General features: G+C 47.8%; 1 protein-coding gene across 1 annotated transcript; it reads left to right on the forward strand.

Moving 5' to 3' along the window:
• The first annotated feature begins 309 nt into the window (after positions 1-309).
• On the forward strand, positions 310-14,500 carry chfr (checkpoint with forkhead and ring finger domains, E3 ubiquitin protein ligase). The gene is made up of 17 exons (XM_064353708.1): positions 310-1,301; positions 3,007-3,106; positions 5,911-6,020; positions 6,700-6,759; positions 7,146-7,376; positions 8,036-8,212; positions 8,351-8,525; positions 9,142-9,296; positions 9,662-9,824; positions 10,387-10,532; positions 11,030-11,146; positions 11,284-11,367; positions 11,837-11,907; positions 12,264-12,351; positions 12,728-12,835; positions 13,341-13,413; positions 13,756-14,500. Exons 1-17 carry the CDS (start codon positions 1,190-1,192, stop codon positions 13,796-13,798), a joined length of 2,013 nt encoding a protein of 670 aa, XP_064209778.1. The 5' UTR covers positions 310-1,189; the 3' UTR covers positions 13,799-14,500.
• Positions 14,501-19,441: the final 4,941 nt, after the last annotated feature.

A 19,441-nucleotide genomic window follows, 5' to 3' on the forward strand; every position in this document is an offset into this window, starting at 1 on the left:
TAATTAGTAGAATCAGTTGTGCCAAATCTGGGTTGAAATGAAAACCTACAGGTCGAAAGATCAACAGGAACAGGGTTGGGCAGCCCTGATCTACAGGAAAAATATGGCGGAGTCGCTATACTGCTAATAATTTACATAAAAACAACAAAAAGGTTGATTTAGTGCCATTTTAGAAATTCAGTGATATTCCTATTTGTACTGCACTTAATTTCATAAGCATTGCTGACCCTTCTTCACGTGGTAGTTTCCCTCACACAACATGGCTTCTCCTTACATACCTCATTCCCACAGACTAGCTACATCCTCCGCCCCTCCATAATCAGCTGATGTCTGTAAATACCTTTGGTTGCCAGGAAGTGCGCGAGTATGTGTCCAAGCAGGAAAGCGAAGGGACTTTAAATGATTCCGCTGAGTTAAGAGTCATAACGGAACCAGTTTATTGCTGGCGAGACTCCCTACACAGTACGATCCTCGGGATAGGTTTTTGTTCGACAATTTGTCTTTTCTTTTTGATTGTTCGTTTAAGCCATTGGCGAAGCTGGCTAACCAACGTTAGCTAAGCTAGCTATTGCGACAAAGCGGCCTGGAACTGAAGCCAAACAGAAATAGCGGATATTTTTTAATATCGTGTCCTATTTAGAAGGCAGGGGAAGATAACGTTTCAACTTTTTTGATAATTTCACTTTACCTGACTTGTTGGCGGCTTAGAGACACCAGCTGGCTGACTGGCTCGCTAGCGTTACCTGGCTACTTTATTTGAAGAGGAGAAATGTTGTGGAATTATTAGTTTGCTAACTAGCTATGTGACAAGTAGCTGGCTAGCTAGCTAGCTGGCCCTCTGAAACTGGAAAGGGTTTTCCTGCCGACGATAAGCCATGTCGATACGATAGTGTATAAGTTGACGTTAGTTAGCTATCAGCTAGCTAGCGCGAGTTTGGTTCAGTCACCCCTAGCTAATACTATACGAAACAAGCTATGCAACAGCAAGCTAAGTTAGCAAAGTTACTTTAGCTAGTAAGCCAACTTAGAAGTTAGCCAGCTAAGCTAACGTCTCTGAACTCTTGTTTCCAAAAACAGCGAGCTTGCAAGTGAACGAACTTTAAATTGATCAAACGTCATTTTTGTTAAGAAGCCACTGTTTGTCAGTAGTGTAACGTACAGTCGAGGTCTGTTTAGCAAAGACTTGGAAATGGAGGATCGAGGAAGAAGTCAGCCGTGGGGAAAGCTAGTGAAAGTTGACACTGGTTCTGAATCAGAAATTTTGCTTGTCAACAGAGAATGCACAGTTGGAAGAAGGAAAGGTACGTTCATCCTCGCTAAATGATCAGCAAATCACTGCTGGTTACTGAAACTGTAGTTAAGTTACTGAATAAAATAAAGCTTCGCTTGGCCAACTTAGTTTATCTAGTTTAACGTTAGACTAGTCTAATGCCTTTAATCTCGACGACCCATTTCACCACCACCACTACTACTACTAGCCACGTTAGCTTCCTTGTTGCTCTATTCTAGTTAACGTTAGATGTATATAGCTAACTAACTGCAGGTGGACATGGACAAGACGATTATGCAAGCAAGCGAGTCAAATTGAAATGATAAAATACTGTTAGTTAGCGACAGCGTTATAGTAGATATTGTCAGGTTGACTTTAACATGTTAGCTAGCTAAGTTAACATAGTGTAGCAACCCAGCTAACGAAAGCAATGGACTACAACTTGTGTGCGCGCATTGTACACTCAAGATAACGTGAACGTTGTCTAACGAAATGGTTCACTCGCGAGGTTGATACAGCAAACTTTGTTGACTTGCAGTTTATTGTTGTTCAAGTAACGTTACGTTATAATACTGAGTTAATGTTCAACGCTGAACTGAGCGAATTGCAATTAAGTATGAGTCTTAGTAGTTCCAGTAATGGCCAATATTCTGCACTTACACTTCGAAGTAAACAACACGATTGTTTACATTTTTGCTTATTGTGCGGTGCCTTTGATCAGATTTTTAGGTTAAATTTTAAGATCTGTTTTCTAACCATAAGTGCTTGACTACACACACAGTAAGCGCTTTACCAACTTTTTTTATACTTGGTGTACTTGAGCAGTTCATTGCCTGAATTCAATTATTACTCGACTGGTTCCCACCCTAAGAAAATGTTTTATGGGAAAATAATTTAGGTCTAATTAAACGAGCAATTTGAATAAACGTAAATAGTCTAGGTGGTAATTTTAACGGTGGGATAAATTAAAGGAATGTAAACGCAGAGAACCATAGTAGCTGATTGGTCATAGCAATACATAGACTGGCCGCTCTGGTAATGACCGTACTCTTCTGTTGACTGAAGTCGCGACAGACGTAACCATCTGAGCAGCTTAAGTTCTATACCATCGTCTCTTCCCAAGCACTACAATGGCTTCTTTAGTTCTGTAAACTTAGACACCCCGTGGTAATGACAAAGAGGTCTATGGAGAACATGTGTGCAGAATATTAAGTAGGTTTTTTGTAGGTTTTGTGTCGCTCAAGGACGAGGAGAAAGGTTCCGTCTCTGAGGGTCTGGTTCCATCCACCCTATTATGTGGAGATCGCAAGTCTGCTTTTCATGCAGATCGATGTCGGGGTTTAATTCGGTGCTTCATAGATGCTATTTTTAATTTATAAACACCAAAGTTGTTCTTCCCAGCACTTCGAAAATACAGGACAGTGAATTTTAAAAGCGCCTCAAATCAGTACTCTTTATATGCAGACTTTATGACAGTTTTCTTTAAGCCGATCTGCTAAGGTCTTTTTGAAGAATGCATTAACATAGTATTTGATATGTGAAAAGGTGAATATGCAGCCCTTGATTTGACCTGGCAAGGTGTGGTTTTAATTTTTTTTTTTAAGCTTTTGAATTATGCGATCTGTAAGCAGCTGGACTCGGCCCAAGAAACCGACCTCCTTAAAAATGAATGAACAAAAATGCCGCTCCTTTAATGTCCCTAATAATGTTTGCGTTTCTGAATTGTTCTCTCCCAGGTTGTGACCTCTCCTTTCCTGCTAACAAGCTGGTCTCAGGTGATCACTGCAAGATAGTGCAGTGTGAGAACTCAGGGGAGGTGTGGCTTGAGGATATGAGGTAATTCTCTCAATCAATTTAAAAAAACATAACTGACTGAAAAAAAAAAAACATTCATAGACATTTTGTGAAATGCACATATATTTGTACCATAAATTGTTTTTTTTTTGGTGTTTTTCTTTAAACAATGTTTGGGTCTATTTACAATTCAATCAGTTCAGGAATTGAATTTCCGGGTAATTTTCTGAACTGAGTGAAATTTAAATGGAATTTACCCCAACCCTGCTTACAGGCGGTGTAATTTCCCCACAAATTGATTGGTTCAGACTGAACGATATGAGAGTCGGGACCATTCAAAACGGAAAACTTAATTTGCAGTTTAGCATCTCCTTGGGTGTGCTCATGTTGGTACGCTGCATGGTGTTTCCGGTGTAAAAAACGTAGGTTCTTTTTTCCAGTACGTTCCCCCAGGCTCGTGGTATGTTGGGGACGGCCCTAGGGGGCATGAACATGTCGCATGACTGAGAACGCAGATTAGCTGCATACAGAGACATTATGAACTGCGACCAGCTGGCCGCACCAGTGCTCCATTATGCCCGACAGAATGGGAAAGAGGCCTTTCCAGATAGGGGGAACAATGCGCTGCCCTGGGTTTTTGCACTCTTCAGATAAAACGCCGTTAGCGTCCGTGGCTAGCGTCGCTACCGTTTTCTTGGAAGGGAAAGTGGCTAGTTTCGTGTCCCACCTCGCCCTTTTTGCACTGAGGAGAGCTTGCTGCGTGGGATGTTCTGAACGGCGGAGGAAGGGCAGCAGCCTCTCGAGCAGCGCACGCGTTACTTAGCGATGCAACACGTGACGTGTTTGAAAAGGCGCCACGACCGGGCCATTTGAAAGAAACAAAGGTGGCGCTTTATTTGCTCTCAGATTATTCCAGTCTCGACTCCTCGCCTCAAAGTAGTTTCGAGCTAAACCCCACCCCCAGACACCCCTGGCATCCTGGAATATCCATCCAAAGGCCCTTCAGTCTGAGCAGTATCCCAAAATTGTAAAATTTTCGATCACATTTTTACTCATATGGGGCAGAATTAGAACATTTTAAGTACAGAAGTATAACATTGAGTTATCAGCGTACATGTCAGAATGAACCTTTTCTTTTGTGTATACCCCTTTCCCGGTATAATTTTGGTTTCCCCATCCAAATTTGGAAGTTGTCAGCAGTACCACTGACCTTCCTTTTGTTAAACATGCACATTCACAGGTTATTCCTAATTTGATAATAAGCCTCCTCCATTAGTGTTTCATCTGAACGGATGCGCTCTAAATCATAGCTCTCTCTTGTCACGGCGTCAGCTGTCCTTGTTGAAGGATTGTATGCGACTAAAGGTTCTCATTTTTTAGGATCCCCAGTACAATCACCCGCTGTATGTAAACATTACACATCGGAGTCAGTATTTATATTGTTGTGCTTCCTAGAACAGCATCGTAAATCAGCCTGTTCTCTGTTGGGAGTGGTTCTTATATATGCTTTTAGAAGATATGGTGTTTAATTATTAGCTTGGTCTTCTCAAACAAATAACACTTCCCGGCATCACATGAATAAGAAAAACTGGCTAAGGTCAGAGGTCACAGTTTGTCACGTGGTTCATTAAGTTGAAATGAATTCAGATGACTGACGGTAGACACTGGAGCTCTAATGAGGCATCGCGGCGGTATTTCCATAACGCGAGCGCATCTTTTTTTCCGACGGAGCCGTAAACAAACACGCCAACAGCTTTTTAAAAAAAAATTTTCTGGCTTCGCGCAGGCAGTGGCGCAGTTCCAGCGTTGCCGCCGGCGTCGTTTTGGAAAGGTTTTTTTTTTTGCCGTGCATTTAATCTGGGGCCGCTCTGGCCCGCAGTGAAAGACGCGTGGCCGCGCGCCAGCGAGCATAATTGCAACTGTAAACCAACCGGCTTCTCGATAATGAAGATGCCGTCACCGCGGGGTAATCAAAGAGGGCCGGTGTTTTACGAACTGCTGAGTCGCCGCGATGCGAGGCCCCCGGGGCGCTCTCTCTCTCCCCCCGCTCCAGAACGCACCCCCATCTCTCCACGCGCGCGCGCGATGACGGCTCTCGCTGTCTGCAGCCACATTAACCGCCTCAGAATGAAGTCGGCGGCGCGGCTGCTCCTTCCTTTGCGAGATGTAATTTAATATTCACGGCTAATAACCTCCAGGAATACAATTCAAATTGCGTCTCAAACAATGAAGCGGGGGGAGAGAGAAGAACTCGACGCCGCGGAGACGCCCGTGGATCGCGCTGCTGTTGTATAATTGAGCAGATCAGGAGGAGTGAAGCCCCTGTTTAATCTCGCTTAGGTAATTGCTGTTGTATGTCGTTAATGGTACATTAACTGGGAATAATAACAACTCCTCAGCAAAGATCTTTATCAGCAGTTATAAAACTGTCATTTTCTATGATTTCTTTCAAAGCCGGGATTGGCTTCTCTGTTGGAAAGCCTGTTTCACTTCTGCTCGAGGCGAATGGAACTTTGTCAAGTGTTGTCAGGGCTTTACTTTACATTGCTGACATTTAATAGTTGCTCTTAGCCAGTACAACTTGGACAACTTTTATGTTTGTTTTTATCATGGTATCCATTTGGATATATACAGAAGCAACTCGGGGTAAGCACCTTGCCCAGGGGTGCAGTGGCATTGTCCGAGTTGGGAATCGAACCTGCAACCCTTTAAGTTACAAGTCCGATTCCGTACCCACACTTCTACACTGTCGCCCCTAGGCCTAATCGTAGTCCAAATGAAAGGAGTGAGATTGAAACGGTGGATTTTGTTCTGCCCGCCCCCCCCCCCCCCCCCCCCCCCCACAGCACCAACGGCACCGTGATCAACATGTCGAAGCTCGTCAAAAAGCAGATGCACCCCCTGCGGAGCGGTGATGTCATCTACTTCGTTTACAGGAAGAACGAGCCCGAGCAAAGTGAGTTCATTTGCGTTCCCCCCCCCCCTCCCCCCCCCCTCCTGTCTGTCCCGCTGTGTTCTGCTCCGTTGGCCCGGTGGCTTGTTTTGGTTGGGCCTAATTCGGAACAGCAAGGCCACATGTTGGCGGACCTGGATCTGCAGTCCCCGGGTGTACTTAAGGACACGGTCTGAGGCTGGCGCAGATCAAAGGCCTCGTTAATGCTGATTTAAACGATTCCAAACCCACATTGCACACGGCCCGGCCGTGCCAAAAATGTGTCACATTATCATTGGGTGAATTGCCTTAAGTTGCGTTTAAAGCCACTTGTGCTCTTGACTCCAGGCCAAATTTGGTACAGTGCAACTCACAGGCGATAGTCCTGCATAATGCATGAGCAATGAACGCCAGTGCGTTCTGAATCTGTCTGCTAGTAAATTAATCTTCCCTCCAAACGAGCGTCGGGTCTGCACCCCTGCGCTGTTTGTCACGATTGGCGTTAGCGTCCTTAGCGCAGCGCATTATCTTTAACTGCGCTTTCGAGCTCTTTGAAGAAAAATTATTCCCTAATGCCAGGCGAACCCCCACGTGCAGTGAATTTGTTCAACTGGTGTACGATCAACGCTAATTAATAACTTTTAATTTTGTATTTGCCAAGAAAGCTCTCTGAATAAGACGCTGTCTCTCTCTTATTTTACAGACATTGCTTATGTTTATCAGGCTATTCCACCAGAGCCGGCAAGTTTACAAACTACTACTGGTAAGTGAGTCAGATACGTTTTGGCGTGTGAATGAACCTTGAGGTGTGACCGTTGGGGGTTACAGCTGATGTGAACCGGTAATGGGACTGGATGTAGAGTGACATCATTCATGCGCTTTGCATGTTATACTGTGTGAAATGCATTTGGCACACCTGGCTTTTAGAATGGGACCTTCTGAAAAAGTAGTTTAATATATATTTTCTTATTTACACAAACGGTTTGTATTCTGAAGCCATAAATGTTCAGTTTAGATCCTGTTTAGCAAACATCCACCTTAACTACATTATTAAACTTGGTAAAAAAACTTTTAGTAAAATAAAAGTAATTTAAAAGAGGTAAATACACAAGTTTTTGAGAAACTGAAACTCCTTGTGATTGGCTGCAGGAGTGGCGAGCGGCGAGGGGACAGGAGGAGGCGCTGACGCACAGGAGAGCCCCGGGGGCAAGCCGGACCCCCCCCACGCCGCGCCCCCCGCCCCCACGCGGTCCCACCCCCCAGCGGCGCCTGTCCCAGAGGAGCCGCAGCCTTCTACCTCCAGCTCGCACCTGTACAGCGCCTCGGCCCCCCCGGCCGGCCCCCCCTCACCGGGCCCCCCCGCCGCCGCCTCCGCTTCAGGTGGGAGTCCTCCCAGCTTAGCTACTGCCCCAGCATGCAATGGGACACTCATTTTTTTCCTCCTGTCCACAGGGTCAAAAATGACCCTAAAAATGAGGTTATCAGCAGTGAGAGCCCCCGGCAGCTGCAGTGGCAGCAGAGGAGCTTGTTCACAAGTGAGAGCATACAGTGAGCTGGATAATTTGTTGTAGCTATACTTTAAAAATACAGTGTAATTTTTTAATGCGCTGGAATAACATACTGTATATTACTCTTCTCTGACGTCATCCTGCCTTTAGAATGCGCTCCCAAACTCGTTGCCGTATGAGGTTCCTTTTCCATTAGGGCACTACCTCTGGAGAGTGCAGACTTTGTAGGCAGTGAGGCAGCTGCCTGCTGTGTGAGGAGCAGCCTGGGTTTTCCCCTTTGATAAAATACTGCTGCATTCCTTTCGCAGATGCTGGGAGGCTCTGCTGTGCTGCAAGCAGGCCTCTCATATGTGGTGGTGCAGCATCCTGTTGATTGATTCACATTGACTCTCTCTGTTTATTTATTTTTTTTCGTTTGCTCCCTGCACCTCAAAATATCGACTTTCAGGGGTGATAGAATAGCCGAGCGGCGTTCTCGCATCCTCAGCGATGCTCATCTCACACCTGCTCCGTATCTCCCCACCCCCGCAGGGTGCGGCGGCCCCAGCCGCGCCGAGTCATCCCTCCCTACCCACAATGCACCCGACGGGGAGCCGGCGGAACCCGGGCCCAAGCCCCTCGAAACCGAGGCAGAGAGCCACGCCCCGCTTAATGCGAAGAAGGACGAGAACCAGGAGCCCGAGAGGAAGAGGAGAAAGACTGGCACTGGTAAGGGTGTTCGGTCTCTCTCTATCTCTCTATTTCTTTCTCTCTGTCGCTCTCTCTTTCTCTCTCTGTTTCTCCCTCCATTTTGGAGGTGGATTGAAATGCCTTCCTTGTGACCTCACTTCCTGTTTTCCCCTCCAGATAAGGACTATGACTTTGGGCTTCCAGACCCTGGGTTCAGTGAAGCTGAGAGCCCCCCTAAGGCGCCTCTGGGGGCCGTCGCGGGGAAGAGCGCGACGGAGGGCGCCAAAACCGACAAGATGGAGGAATCCCTCACCTGCATCATCTGCCAGGATCTCCTGCACGACTGCGTCAGGTGAGGCCCCGCCCACAAGGCTCACCACCACCAGTCTTCACTTCAGTCTTTGCTGTGACAGAGCATGCTAAATGCATAGAAAGAGATTTCAAATGGTAGTTTTAATTTGATTATTTGGAGGGGATTATGGGTATCCGTCTTCTGGGAAGCATCGGAAGCCAGATTCGGGTTTCATCTGTCATTCGTAGCTCTAATCTAAAATGATGGGCTTCTGTAGCTGAGAGCTGACCATGGTGTGTGTGCGTGTGTGTGCGCGTGTGCGTGTGTGTGTGTGTGTGTGTGCGTGTGCGTGCGTGTGCATGTCTGTGTGTGTGTGTGTGTGTGTGTGTGTGTGTGTGTGGTGTTGTGTGTGCCACGTGCCTGTGCCCGTGTGGGTGTGTGCAGCCATGTGCATGGTGTGAGTGCCTGTGTGCGGTGTGCGGTGGTATCGTAGGTGTGCGTAGTGCTGCGTGCTGCATGTCTGGTGTGTGTGTGTGTGTGTGTGTGTGTGTGTGAATGTATGCGGTATGCGCGTGTCTGGGTGTGTGTGCGTGTGTGCATGTGTGTGTGTGTGTGTGCTATCGTGGCGTGGTGTGTGACGTGCTGTGCATTGTGTGCAGTGTGTGCGTATCCACAGCCTCCAGCCCTGCATGCACACGTTCTGCGCTGCCTGTTACTCTGGCTGGATGGAGCGCTCCTCTCTCTGCCCCACCTGCCGCTGCCCTGTGGAGAGGATCCGCAAGAACCACATCCTCAACAACCTGGTGGAGGCCTACCTGCTGCAGCACCCAGGTACAGCACAGCTACGCCTGCGCCCCTACACCCTCGGTGCTGGGGAACAGGCCTTCAGCACAGCTACACCTGCGCCCCTACACTCTCACTGCTGGGAGACGGGGCTACAGCTCTGCTACACCTGCACTGCTACACCACACCCACACTGCTGGGAAACAGGCCTACAGCTGTGCTACACCCTACACTCATGCTGCTGGGAAAGAGGGCTACAGCTCTGCTACACCTGCGCTGCTGGGAAACAGGGCTACAGCACAGCTACACCTGCGCTGCTGGGAAACTGTAGGATACCAGCGGACAGCGCTTTATTTTTTGGTCTTTGTGCCGTGCGCGTGACCCTTGACCCCCCACTGATTGTGCCCTCGCAGAAAAGTGTCGCAGCGAAGAGGACAGGAAGAGCATGGACAAGCGCAACAAGATCACTCAGGACATGCTGCAGCCAAAGATCGAGCGCTCCTTCTCCGACGAGGAGGGCAGCTCCGATTACCTCTTCGAGCTCTCCGACAACGACAGCGACACCTCCGACATCAGGTCAGGTGACCCCCGCTGCCTCCTGCCTGTGCAGAAACCACCGGCTGCAGACCTGCTACACCCTGTCTAAATTTCACTGCCATTGCACCCTCCACCTCGTGCTGAATAACACAATTTCACTGTATTCCCTTTCCCATTTTATTTTAAATGGTAAATGGACTGCATTTATATAGCGCTTTTATCCAAAGCGCTTTACAATTGATGCCTCTCATTCGCCAGAGCAGTTAGGGGTTAGGGGTTAGGTGTCTTGCTCAAGGACACTTCGACACGCCCAGGGCGGGCTTTGAACCGGCAACCCTCCGACTGCCAGACAATCGGTCTTACCTCCTGAGCTATGTCGCCCCTATTTTACATGTTCCAACATTATTTTGTGCCCATGGGCACCTTGAAAGATTCATAATAAGTACAATTATCATTGCATAGATCTGTAAATTGTTAGTAGTAGTATTAGTGGTAGTAGACAGGATCGAGTTAGTAAACTGCTTATTCTGATTGAGTTGTTAGTTTTTGATTAGGATAAAGATGACACTGGTCCCTTCTGACGGCCATCTTGTCTCCACAGTCAGCCCTTTGTGATGTGCAGACAGTGCCCGGGCTACAGGAAGGACCCCAGCCAGGCGCCCCCCTGCGCGTCATCGCCCCCCCTCGAGGAGGGGGGCGTGAAGCCCGCGGGGGAGGTCCCCTCCACGTCCTCCAACGTCCCCGCAGGTAGGGCCCGAGCTCTCGCCCCTGCCCATGTTTTAAACCCAGCGAGCACCACAGGGTTCATCCACTCCTGTGTCCCGGGACGGTACAGTCTTCCTCCCCGGCAGTGTGGGGTTGGGGCTCTCTGTACCGCCAAGCTCCGCACGCGGGCTCCTCGTGTTCCCCGGGGCACCAGCGTGCCGTAAAAGCCTAGGGAACCCCGGGGCTGCGGGTTCCATTCCCAGCCGGGGCACTGCCGTCGTACCCTAGAGCAAGATACCGAACTTCAGTTAAAAAAATATCCCACTGTGTTAATGTCAATGCATGTAACAGAGTGTAAATGGGACTTAATTCGCTGTGGAGGAGAGCATCTGCTGAATGCTTAAAAATGCAGTGCAGCTGCAACGTGAGTGAGTTTCTGCAGAGGAAACCGCAGCGCTCTGAGCAGGAGAGGCCACTTCCTGGCGCCTTTGTGTTTTAGCAGGGTGGTAAGCCTTTGTTTCTCCTCCCCTCTGCTTCAGCTCTCCAGGAGTACACCTGCTCGCCACAAGGGGGCCACGTCATCTGCACCTGCTGCCTGCAGCCCATGCCCGACCGACGGGGCGAGCTGATTGGCCAGCAGTTCTCCGCGCAGCAGTGTGAGTGGCTACCCCTTGACTCGATATGAAGGCTAAGTCACACCCTCAGCCAACACCCCCCCCCCACTCCCCATCCCCTTCTCAGGGGTTCAGGTCTGTTCCACTCAGCTGACCTCTGACCTTTGACCTTCCCACAGGTACGGTGTGCCAGCGGCCGTTCTGTCACATGTACTGGGGGTGCCAGCGAATCGGCTGTCAGGGATGCCTCGCTCGCTTCAGCGGTGAGAAGCCCATTTTTACGGGAGCTTGATTGACAGCCCACTTGAATTTCATTTGATCGTTAAACTGCAAACTGAGGGGTGAAGTGATTTAAATATGATCAAGGAACACAGTCAGAAACCGTGTGTGAGTGTGTGAATGTGAATGTGAATGTGTGTGTGTGTGTGTGTGTGTGTGTGTGTGTGTGTGATTGATTTGTGTCCTGTGTCATTTCAGGTTCCTAGCCCATATTTGCTTAAGACACGTATTTACAGAATACACTAAAAGACTGTTCTTGAATACAGAATACAAATGTGCTTGTATTTTTGTTGAATATTCTACTCAGGCATTGGGTGATACTATTTTATTTTTTACTTCAGCTTCAGAAAGCGGCTGTCCTGCGTTGTAGCCTCTGTAGAGTAGTACTTGGGATTCTTGTTCTGTTTTTACCGGTCTCCCTGTGTAACACACTTTTCCATGAATCTTTTTCAGAGCTCAACCTCACAGAGAAATGTCTCGACGGCGCTCTCAACAGCAATAACTACGAGTCCGACATTCTCCGGGTATTCCCCTCCTCTTTTCTCCCATCGCCTGCGTTCTTGTTCTAGTCTTCTGAAGTCCCTCCCTCTCAGTTAAGCGTGATGGAGATTTTAGGTTTTTTGTGTTAAATGTGTGAGTGGTGTGCACCTGCCTGATGTTAGTAAATGCAGTTTCCATCGGACTGAAGATAACGTGTGTGTGTGTGTGTGTGTGCGCGCGCGCTTGTTGTGCGTGTGTGCACTTGTGTGTGTGTGTGTTGTGTGTGTGCGCTTGTTGTGCATGTGTGTGCGCCTGTTGTATGTGTGTGTGTTGTGTGTGTGCTTGTATGTGTGTGTGTTGTGTGCGCGCTTGTGTGTGTGTGTGTGTGTGTGTGTGGCAGAATTACCTGGCTTCCAGAGGAATGACGTGGAAGGAGATGCTTCATGAAGGCCTCCTGGCGCTGCAGCAGGGAACGTTTTACCTGTCAGGTGAGTTCTGTCTGTCTCGTGTGACGCAGTTTTGCCTGAAACCCTAATTATCTGTTCTTCCGTCCTTATTCTTTAACGTTGAAATAATATTGATGTGCAATCTCTGCTGACACCAGCTACAGAAGGTTTTGCTGCTTTATTAAAAAAGTGATTTTGCCTAACTGAAATTCGCACCTCTGTGAATGGATCCATGACATGTTGAGCTTCGAAGGACAGCTCATGCATGTCTGTGCTGTTCCTGAGCAGGAGCTGAAGTTGCGGGAGCAAGGCTGAATATGACTGGGCTTTCTGTAATGGGGGGGAAAGGGGTGTGGGGGGGGGGGATAAAGGGACTGGTGTACTGTCTGTGTGACTGGCGTTTCTCTGTTCGCCGCAGACTATCGCATCACTGCTAACGCCGTCCTGTGCTACTGCTGCGGCCTGCGCGCGTTTAAGGAGCTGGCCTACAAATACAGGCAGAACATCCCCCCCTCCGAGCTTCCAGGTGAGTCCCGCTGTGTGTTCCCCCTGGCCCCGCCCACTAGTGCCCACCTGGGCCTGCTCTGACCCCGCCCCCTCGAGCCCACCTGGGCCTGCTCTGACCCCGCCCCCTCGAGCCCACCTGGGCCTGCTCTGACCCCGCCCCCTAGAGCCCACCTGGGCCTGCTCTGACCCCGCCCACTAGAGCCCACCTGGGCCTGCTCTGACCCCGCCCACTAGAAGTCCACCTGGGCCTGCTTACCGCCCTCGAGCCACCTGGTCTGCTTTGACCGCCTGAGTTCTGGTCTGCTTTTTCTGCATTTTACTAAATGTCTTTGTCCTTTTTTTTACGTGTACATTAGTCATTTGTGAGTGAGTGTTGATTTGAGCATCTGGTCGTAGTACATGCTAAATAGGTAGGTAAAGAGATTATGCAGATTCAGTGGGACCCAGGCTTTATGACGCGGTTTGAGCGGTCAGCGCTCTGCGGTCGACGGTCAGTGACCTCATGCTTCCTCTCGTCTTTTCAGCTGCTGTGACCTCACGCCCGGACTGTTACTGGGGACGGAACTGTCGCACCCAAGTGAAGGCGCACCACGCCATGTAATCACGCCTTCTCAACACGGGGGGGGGGGCGGGGGAGGGGTTATACCAACTTGAACGTTAAAAGTAGCAATGGCGCTAATGTGCTTAGACTGTATGCTGTGTATGTCTCTGGCCACAGAGCGTAGAAATTCTCTGCATTCGACAGCAGAGGGCGCTGCCGTTTCATCTCAGTTTAACTCGATGCTAAATTTCAGGCTCCTCCATCACGTCCCCAGCTGTAACACCAGTCTCTAAGTAGCTGTGCATGAAAATGCATTGTGTTGTTTTTTTCATTGTTGTTTTGTGGCTGTACTTCTTTGTTTTTATTGTTATTTCTTTTTTTTTCTTCTTCTTCTTCAGGAAGTTCAACCACATCTGTGAACAGACGCGGTTCAAGAACTGAAGGGCCCTCTTCTGGGGTCCTCTGGAGCTGATGAATGGATTCATTCATTCCTGAAGCGAGAGAGAGAGAAAGGGGAGAGAGAGGAGATGAGGCCAGTTTGTCTTTCTCCTGTTTCGCCCACCTTTTCGAGCGAAAGTGATCTCATGGCGTACTTGCTGTCGAGCAAAACCTTGTCTGTGGACAAGCGGAAAAGTAACTTTAAAAAAGCTTAGAGTATCGAGTCTTCCCACAGGCTGAAAGTATATTAGTCATTTTTTTTTTTTTAATTAAGCACATCATGAAGTTGTCTGTCACACATTCGTTTGGAGCGGGGGAAAAAAGGAAAATAAAAAAAAAAGAATGTTCTGTTGGGACAGGAACAGCCTGATTTTTTTGTCTGCGGACCTGTAGGGGACGGCGGGTGTCAGAGATGCTTCCTGTAAAAGGCGGATGCCGCACCGTACCGGCGAGTCCCCAAAAACGCGCGGAACCCACATCGATTCGTCTGCGTTCGTTTTGTTTTGTTTTCTCAGTGTTTTTCCTCACGGAGGATCCCCCCCCCTCCTTTAAACGCGAGCGGTTTTCAGCGTCGTCTGTCGGGTCTCGTTCCGCGAAGACGGTCACATTCTCACGGGCGGTGATGTGAAGATGGAGTCTGTGTAGCTTGTGTATCAGTAGATATCAGGTCTGGGTCGCTCATTTTCGTTTGTTTTGTTTGTTTTTTTTAAATATATTTTCGTACTTGTTGTGCCTGAAACAATTCCTCCTGACAAAGTGATAAACTGCCACTTTTGTCCTTCGTTTTAGTTAGCAGTGTTAGAAATATTGTGTTGTTGCATTCCATTACAATTATTATTTTTTACATTTTTGTTTATTTTTTATATTTGTTTTTAACTACTAACAGGATGCCTTGTATTGTATTGTAGTTTGGTGAGAACCCAGAGCCTGATTAAGTGAGTTTAGAGCCTAGGGCTAGTCCTTTTTCTCTCCCTGCCGTTCAGTCAGGAAAAGCGTATATTTGACCACCTTGCTAGCTGTCCTCGTATAATAGAAGGATTCGTCTGGTCTCGTGGTCGAGCACATCTATGTAGTCGAGAATATTGTCTCCTATGCATTTTTAAAATTAAACTGAGCTAGTGGAGGAAGGGAAACGATGTGTGTACCTGCTATAGGCTGCTTCCGTACTTCTAAGACTGCTTATGGGAAAAAGAATGCAATCCCTATTTATTGGTAAAGGGAGGTTGTCACACCCCTGCCCCCCTCCCCCTCACCTCTCCCCCCGCCCCCCCCCCCCCACCACATTTTTCCGGCTCAGCACGTGAGTTTTCACAGAGGGGAGAAAGCCATGCAAAAGCTGTGTATAACAGCCAGGGCTGAGCGTGAATCCATGTGAGGGTGTAGGATTACTCTGCCTCAGAAAGGGATCAGAGTAACACGCTGAAACGCTGTACTTTTATCTGATGTTTGGGGGGGGGGGGGGGGGGGGGGGGGGTGGTGTGTGTGGGCAGAGGGCTGAGGGCTGGGGGGCGGGTGGTGGGGGGTAGGGGCTCAGTTGTATGCTTTGCTTGGGATAATCAACTTACAGCAGATTAAAGTAGTGCATTTGTACATGCTTTCTAGTTTAAGCAGTGTACTTTTTCCCATAATGAAGAACTACCTGCCTAGACAGTTCGTAGAGGGAAAGCAAAGCTTTTCCGCTCGAAATTATTTTAGACACTCACTGTACGTACTGCAGTGTCATAACCTACAAGCTTGATCACATGATTAGTATTAACACGTCTTAGTCATTTATAAGCACTGGTTACTGTATTGTGCTGTAAGCCCGGCAGACCGGGAAACCCTTGCATTATATTTACCGGAATACCTAATGTGCCAATACATTTGATTTGTGTGCCGTCTGCTTTTAAATGTTTGTGTAGTTGAGTATTTTAAAGGGGATGCTTAGTGTAGTAGCTGAAACTTTCACAGAACATTTATGATATCCTTGAAGTTATTTATGGTTTCCACTGATTGTTTTGCTTTTGTGAGAGTTGATTTTCTGAGAGTAGATTTTGGTGAGTGATGTCTCGAGGGTTGTCTCACACACTCTTCCTTGGTGTTCGATGCTATGCCTGCCCGTGCGCGCGGCGGAAGCTGGTTCCTTGCGGTGTTGCGGGGAGAACTGCGCGGGGGGGGTGGTGGGGGGCTAGCGGGGCCCCCCCCCCGGCTGTTGCCCGCTAATCGGTGCAATTTGCCCCCGGTTTCTCCCACAGTTCCTCTGCGCTGATGGCAGTTTGCCGCGTTTGTGGGTTTTTGGAAGCGGTCCAGTCATTGCTAATACCGGAAACGCATTAAGAGAAAAGGGGCTCAATCATTATTCTGTGCTGTATTTCTTTTCAGAAGGCTGCCAGTGGGGCTATGCATAGCTGTTAATAATCATTAAAATCCGGATGGCCTTGCACATACTTTTAGATTTTTGTTGGCACTGTTATGAAAGTAGACACACATACTTGTGCACTTAATAGAGACCCTGTGCAAACACCTTTCTTTTGTTGTATTTAAAGTGTTAATTAAGCCAAAAGGTAAAGATGTGTACTTATTGCTACATAACAATAACATTTCCTTGGTGATGTAAATCATGTTTTGGAACACTTCAGGTTTACTTCTGATTGGCAGCCCACTAAACAGTCACAATGCTGATTGGTTAAAGTGTAAATTGCAGCGTTAATTAGGCAAGGCGGGTGGTCTCTGCGTGTCTGATACCGAAGTCCTCCTGTAGGGGGCAGTGTAAGGACTTTGTTGCTTTCAGGATAATAAAGTATAGACTTAACATGTTAGTGTTTGTTTTCTCTGGTTCTTTATAACTTTTAGAAATTACGATATTGATTGCACAGGGTCTTATGGCTCGGACTGGCATTTAAATAACTGGATCCCTTATTAGTAGTACTCATGAGGCCTTATATATTGGAAAGTGTTAAAGTAGTTTACTTTTTATTTGTTTTTTTAGATGATGAATGATGACTATTGTAGTGGTTGGTGTTATAAATGAATACAAGTTTGGTATGCAAGTTATTACACGTTATTGCAAATGAATTAAAGGAAGAAAAGAAAAGCAATGCAAAGAGAGAGGAGGGGGATTTTATGACTCTTCTGAAAGTAGCCTTATAAGCATTCATTATCTGATGTAATCCTTTGTACAGTTTTTTTAATAGCTTGTAGTCATGTAGGGATTAAATATCAGTTAAGTATTTGAAATTGCGACTGCCGGTGCCGACTGTAGCTGTTGGCTCCTTGGTGCGACACGCAGTTGCCGATTAGGAGGGAATGGAATGGAAGGGCTTAGCCGGATAGCGTTCCGTGTTTGTTATCCGCGTTTGTTATCCGCGTTTGTCGCAATCTAGCGACCCCTGCTGGTTCGATCTGGCGCCTGTAGGTTCCTGTCAAAGCAACATGTGATGAAAGGTCTTCCTCTGACTCTGTTCTGTGCGAGCTTAGCTGTAGTCTGCGGTGTGTAAAGAAGCAGTTGGCGACCGCGTGGAGAACCGTGGATGTCTGCACTCTCCCGAATCAGCAGTGGTGTTCACATCATGAATGTGGCTGCGGTTGCAGACGATTGGAAGTTCAAAATTCAGGCAGTAATTGTGGATAGACTCAGCCCCATCTTGGGCGCCAAATTGTGGGGGGGGGGAATTGCAACTGAAAGATGGGTCAAACTCCATTGGGTGGGTGAGTCTCAGTTACTCTCAGTTATATAGGGGCGACATAGCTCAGGAGGTAAGACCGATTGTCTGGCAGTCGGAGGTTGCAGTTCAACCCCCGGGCGGTCGTGTCCTTGAGCAAGACACTAACCCAATGCTCTGGCGAATGAGAGGCATCAATTGTAAAGCGCTTTGGATAAAAGCGCTATATAAATGCAGTCCATTTACCATCCATTTACCATTCAGGAACTACGTTCACCCTCTGGACTGTATTGAGCTCTGAAGACCCTCTGTTGAACACCTCAGTTTCCACTTACCTGGTGTAGCATCTGTCCGCCTGGATAGTTTTGCTGAAATGTGATGAGTTTTGTAGATACTGGGGTTGCAGTTCACCCCAATAAAACGCAATCCCACGGGTCAATTTGTGTGTGGCCTCAAAGCGAAATGTTTACCTTCAAAAGATTAAACAAACGTCTCTTTCCACTTCCACAGAGTTTAATTTGTGCACGTTTTAATCTAGAGCTACTACTTCTGTCGACATATGTGCAAAGTTTCAACTGGCGTGTTTCGGTCGAAGTACTTCTAGATGAAACCGTCCACAAATTGTTCTGTGGATGTTTGTGAGTAACCACAGGATAATGCTTGGAAAGTAAGGTAAATTCGAAGGTAAATTCTTTAGCACTTTGAGGCCATATGAAGACGGATCCGTGAGTTTTATCCTATTGAGCTGCGGCAAATATCTAGAAAACTTGCCGCATTTGTCTGGATGGACAAATACTACTCTGGGTAAGTGGAAACATACCTTAATTTCTCTTTTGGGTGAACGTCCCCTTTAAACTGCCTTTTGATTTTCAAGATGGAACAATTACTGTAATATGCTACAAGGTTTCAGAGTTTGGTAGAAATTCATTAAGAACTGCAATGCTGTAATTTTTTTTTTTTTTTAAATCTTGTCCCATAATTGTAAAACTGACATTTCACTGCATTGGGAAGCTGTGAAACGTGTTCACCCCTAAACTACAAATGGCGGATGGCAGGTGGAGGGGGAACCACAGTAACACTCACAAACTAAAACTGGGAAATGTAGTTTTTTTTTTGTTTGTTGAAGAGCATGGACATCCAACTGTCCTTCGGAGATCAGTGGCACGTAAATCCTGGAATGGCTACAACCCTTAGGATATCGAGGTGGGGGTGATGGGGGGGCGGCGGCAGCTGAAAGAAAAGTATTGTTTTTGGTTCCTCCCCCCCCACCCCTCCCCCGTGCGGTTTCCACGTTTAAAAAAAATAAAACCAGAGGTTGTGGTCCCACGAGCCGGGCCAGGCGAGGGGAGCTCTTAGGCGGATCCAGAGGGCAGGTATCGGGCAAAGACCCGGGTTCACAAGGCCCCGGGGCCGCTCCTGCGGCTAATTCCCTCCCTCGAGCCGCGGTTCACCCCGGTGGCATTCCTCAGGGGCTCAGTCCCCGGACAACCTGGACTTTTAATCATTCCCAACGGGAAAGGGCCGCGGCTTCCGTAAGCCCGGAAAAAAAAAAAACCTCTCCTCGAGCCGCCAATCTGGACCCGGCGGGCCAAAGCGGCTTTGAGGCCGCCTCGCATTCTCCGGAGGGAAACGTTGCATTCTGGGGCAAATATTTACTCACTATGAGAAGCGAGAGTGTGGGAAGGCCTCGCTCCCTGACGTGCGTAGGCAGCGTAATTCTACCTCATCAGAGCTCACAAGTTCAATTTGGGGGCGGTAAGGGGAGGGGAGGGGGCGGGGGGGTGGGATAAAATAAATCGGTCTGTACTTTTTGTTCTGTATTGGTTGGCCGAGGACGGATTTGGGCGTATAGATTAGCACTAACGGTTAGGTTCGATGCCTTCTGCAGCTTCTAGTGCCTCGCCTGTATTAGCGATGCTGAGGATGATTTCCTGTTAGGGTAGAATGGATATAGAAGAAAACTGTTTGCTTAACTGCACTAATAAAATGTTGCAAAACTAAACGT

The sequence above is a fragment of the Anguilla rostrata genome, chromosome 10 (assembly GCF_018555375.3).
Source record: "Anguilla rostrata isolate EN2019 chromosome 10, ASM1855537v3, whole genome shotgun sequence".
NCBI classification, from domain to species: domain Eukaryota; kingdom Metazoa; phylum Chordata; class Actinopteri; order Anguilliformes; family Anguillidae; genus Anguilla; species Anguilla rostrata.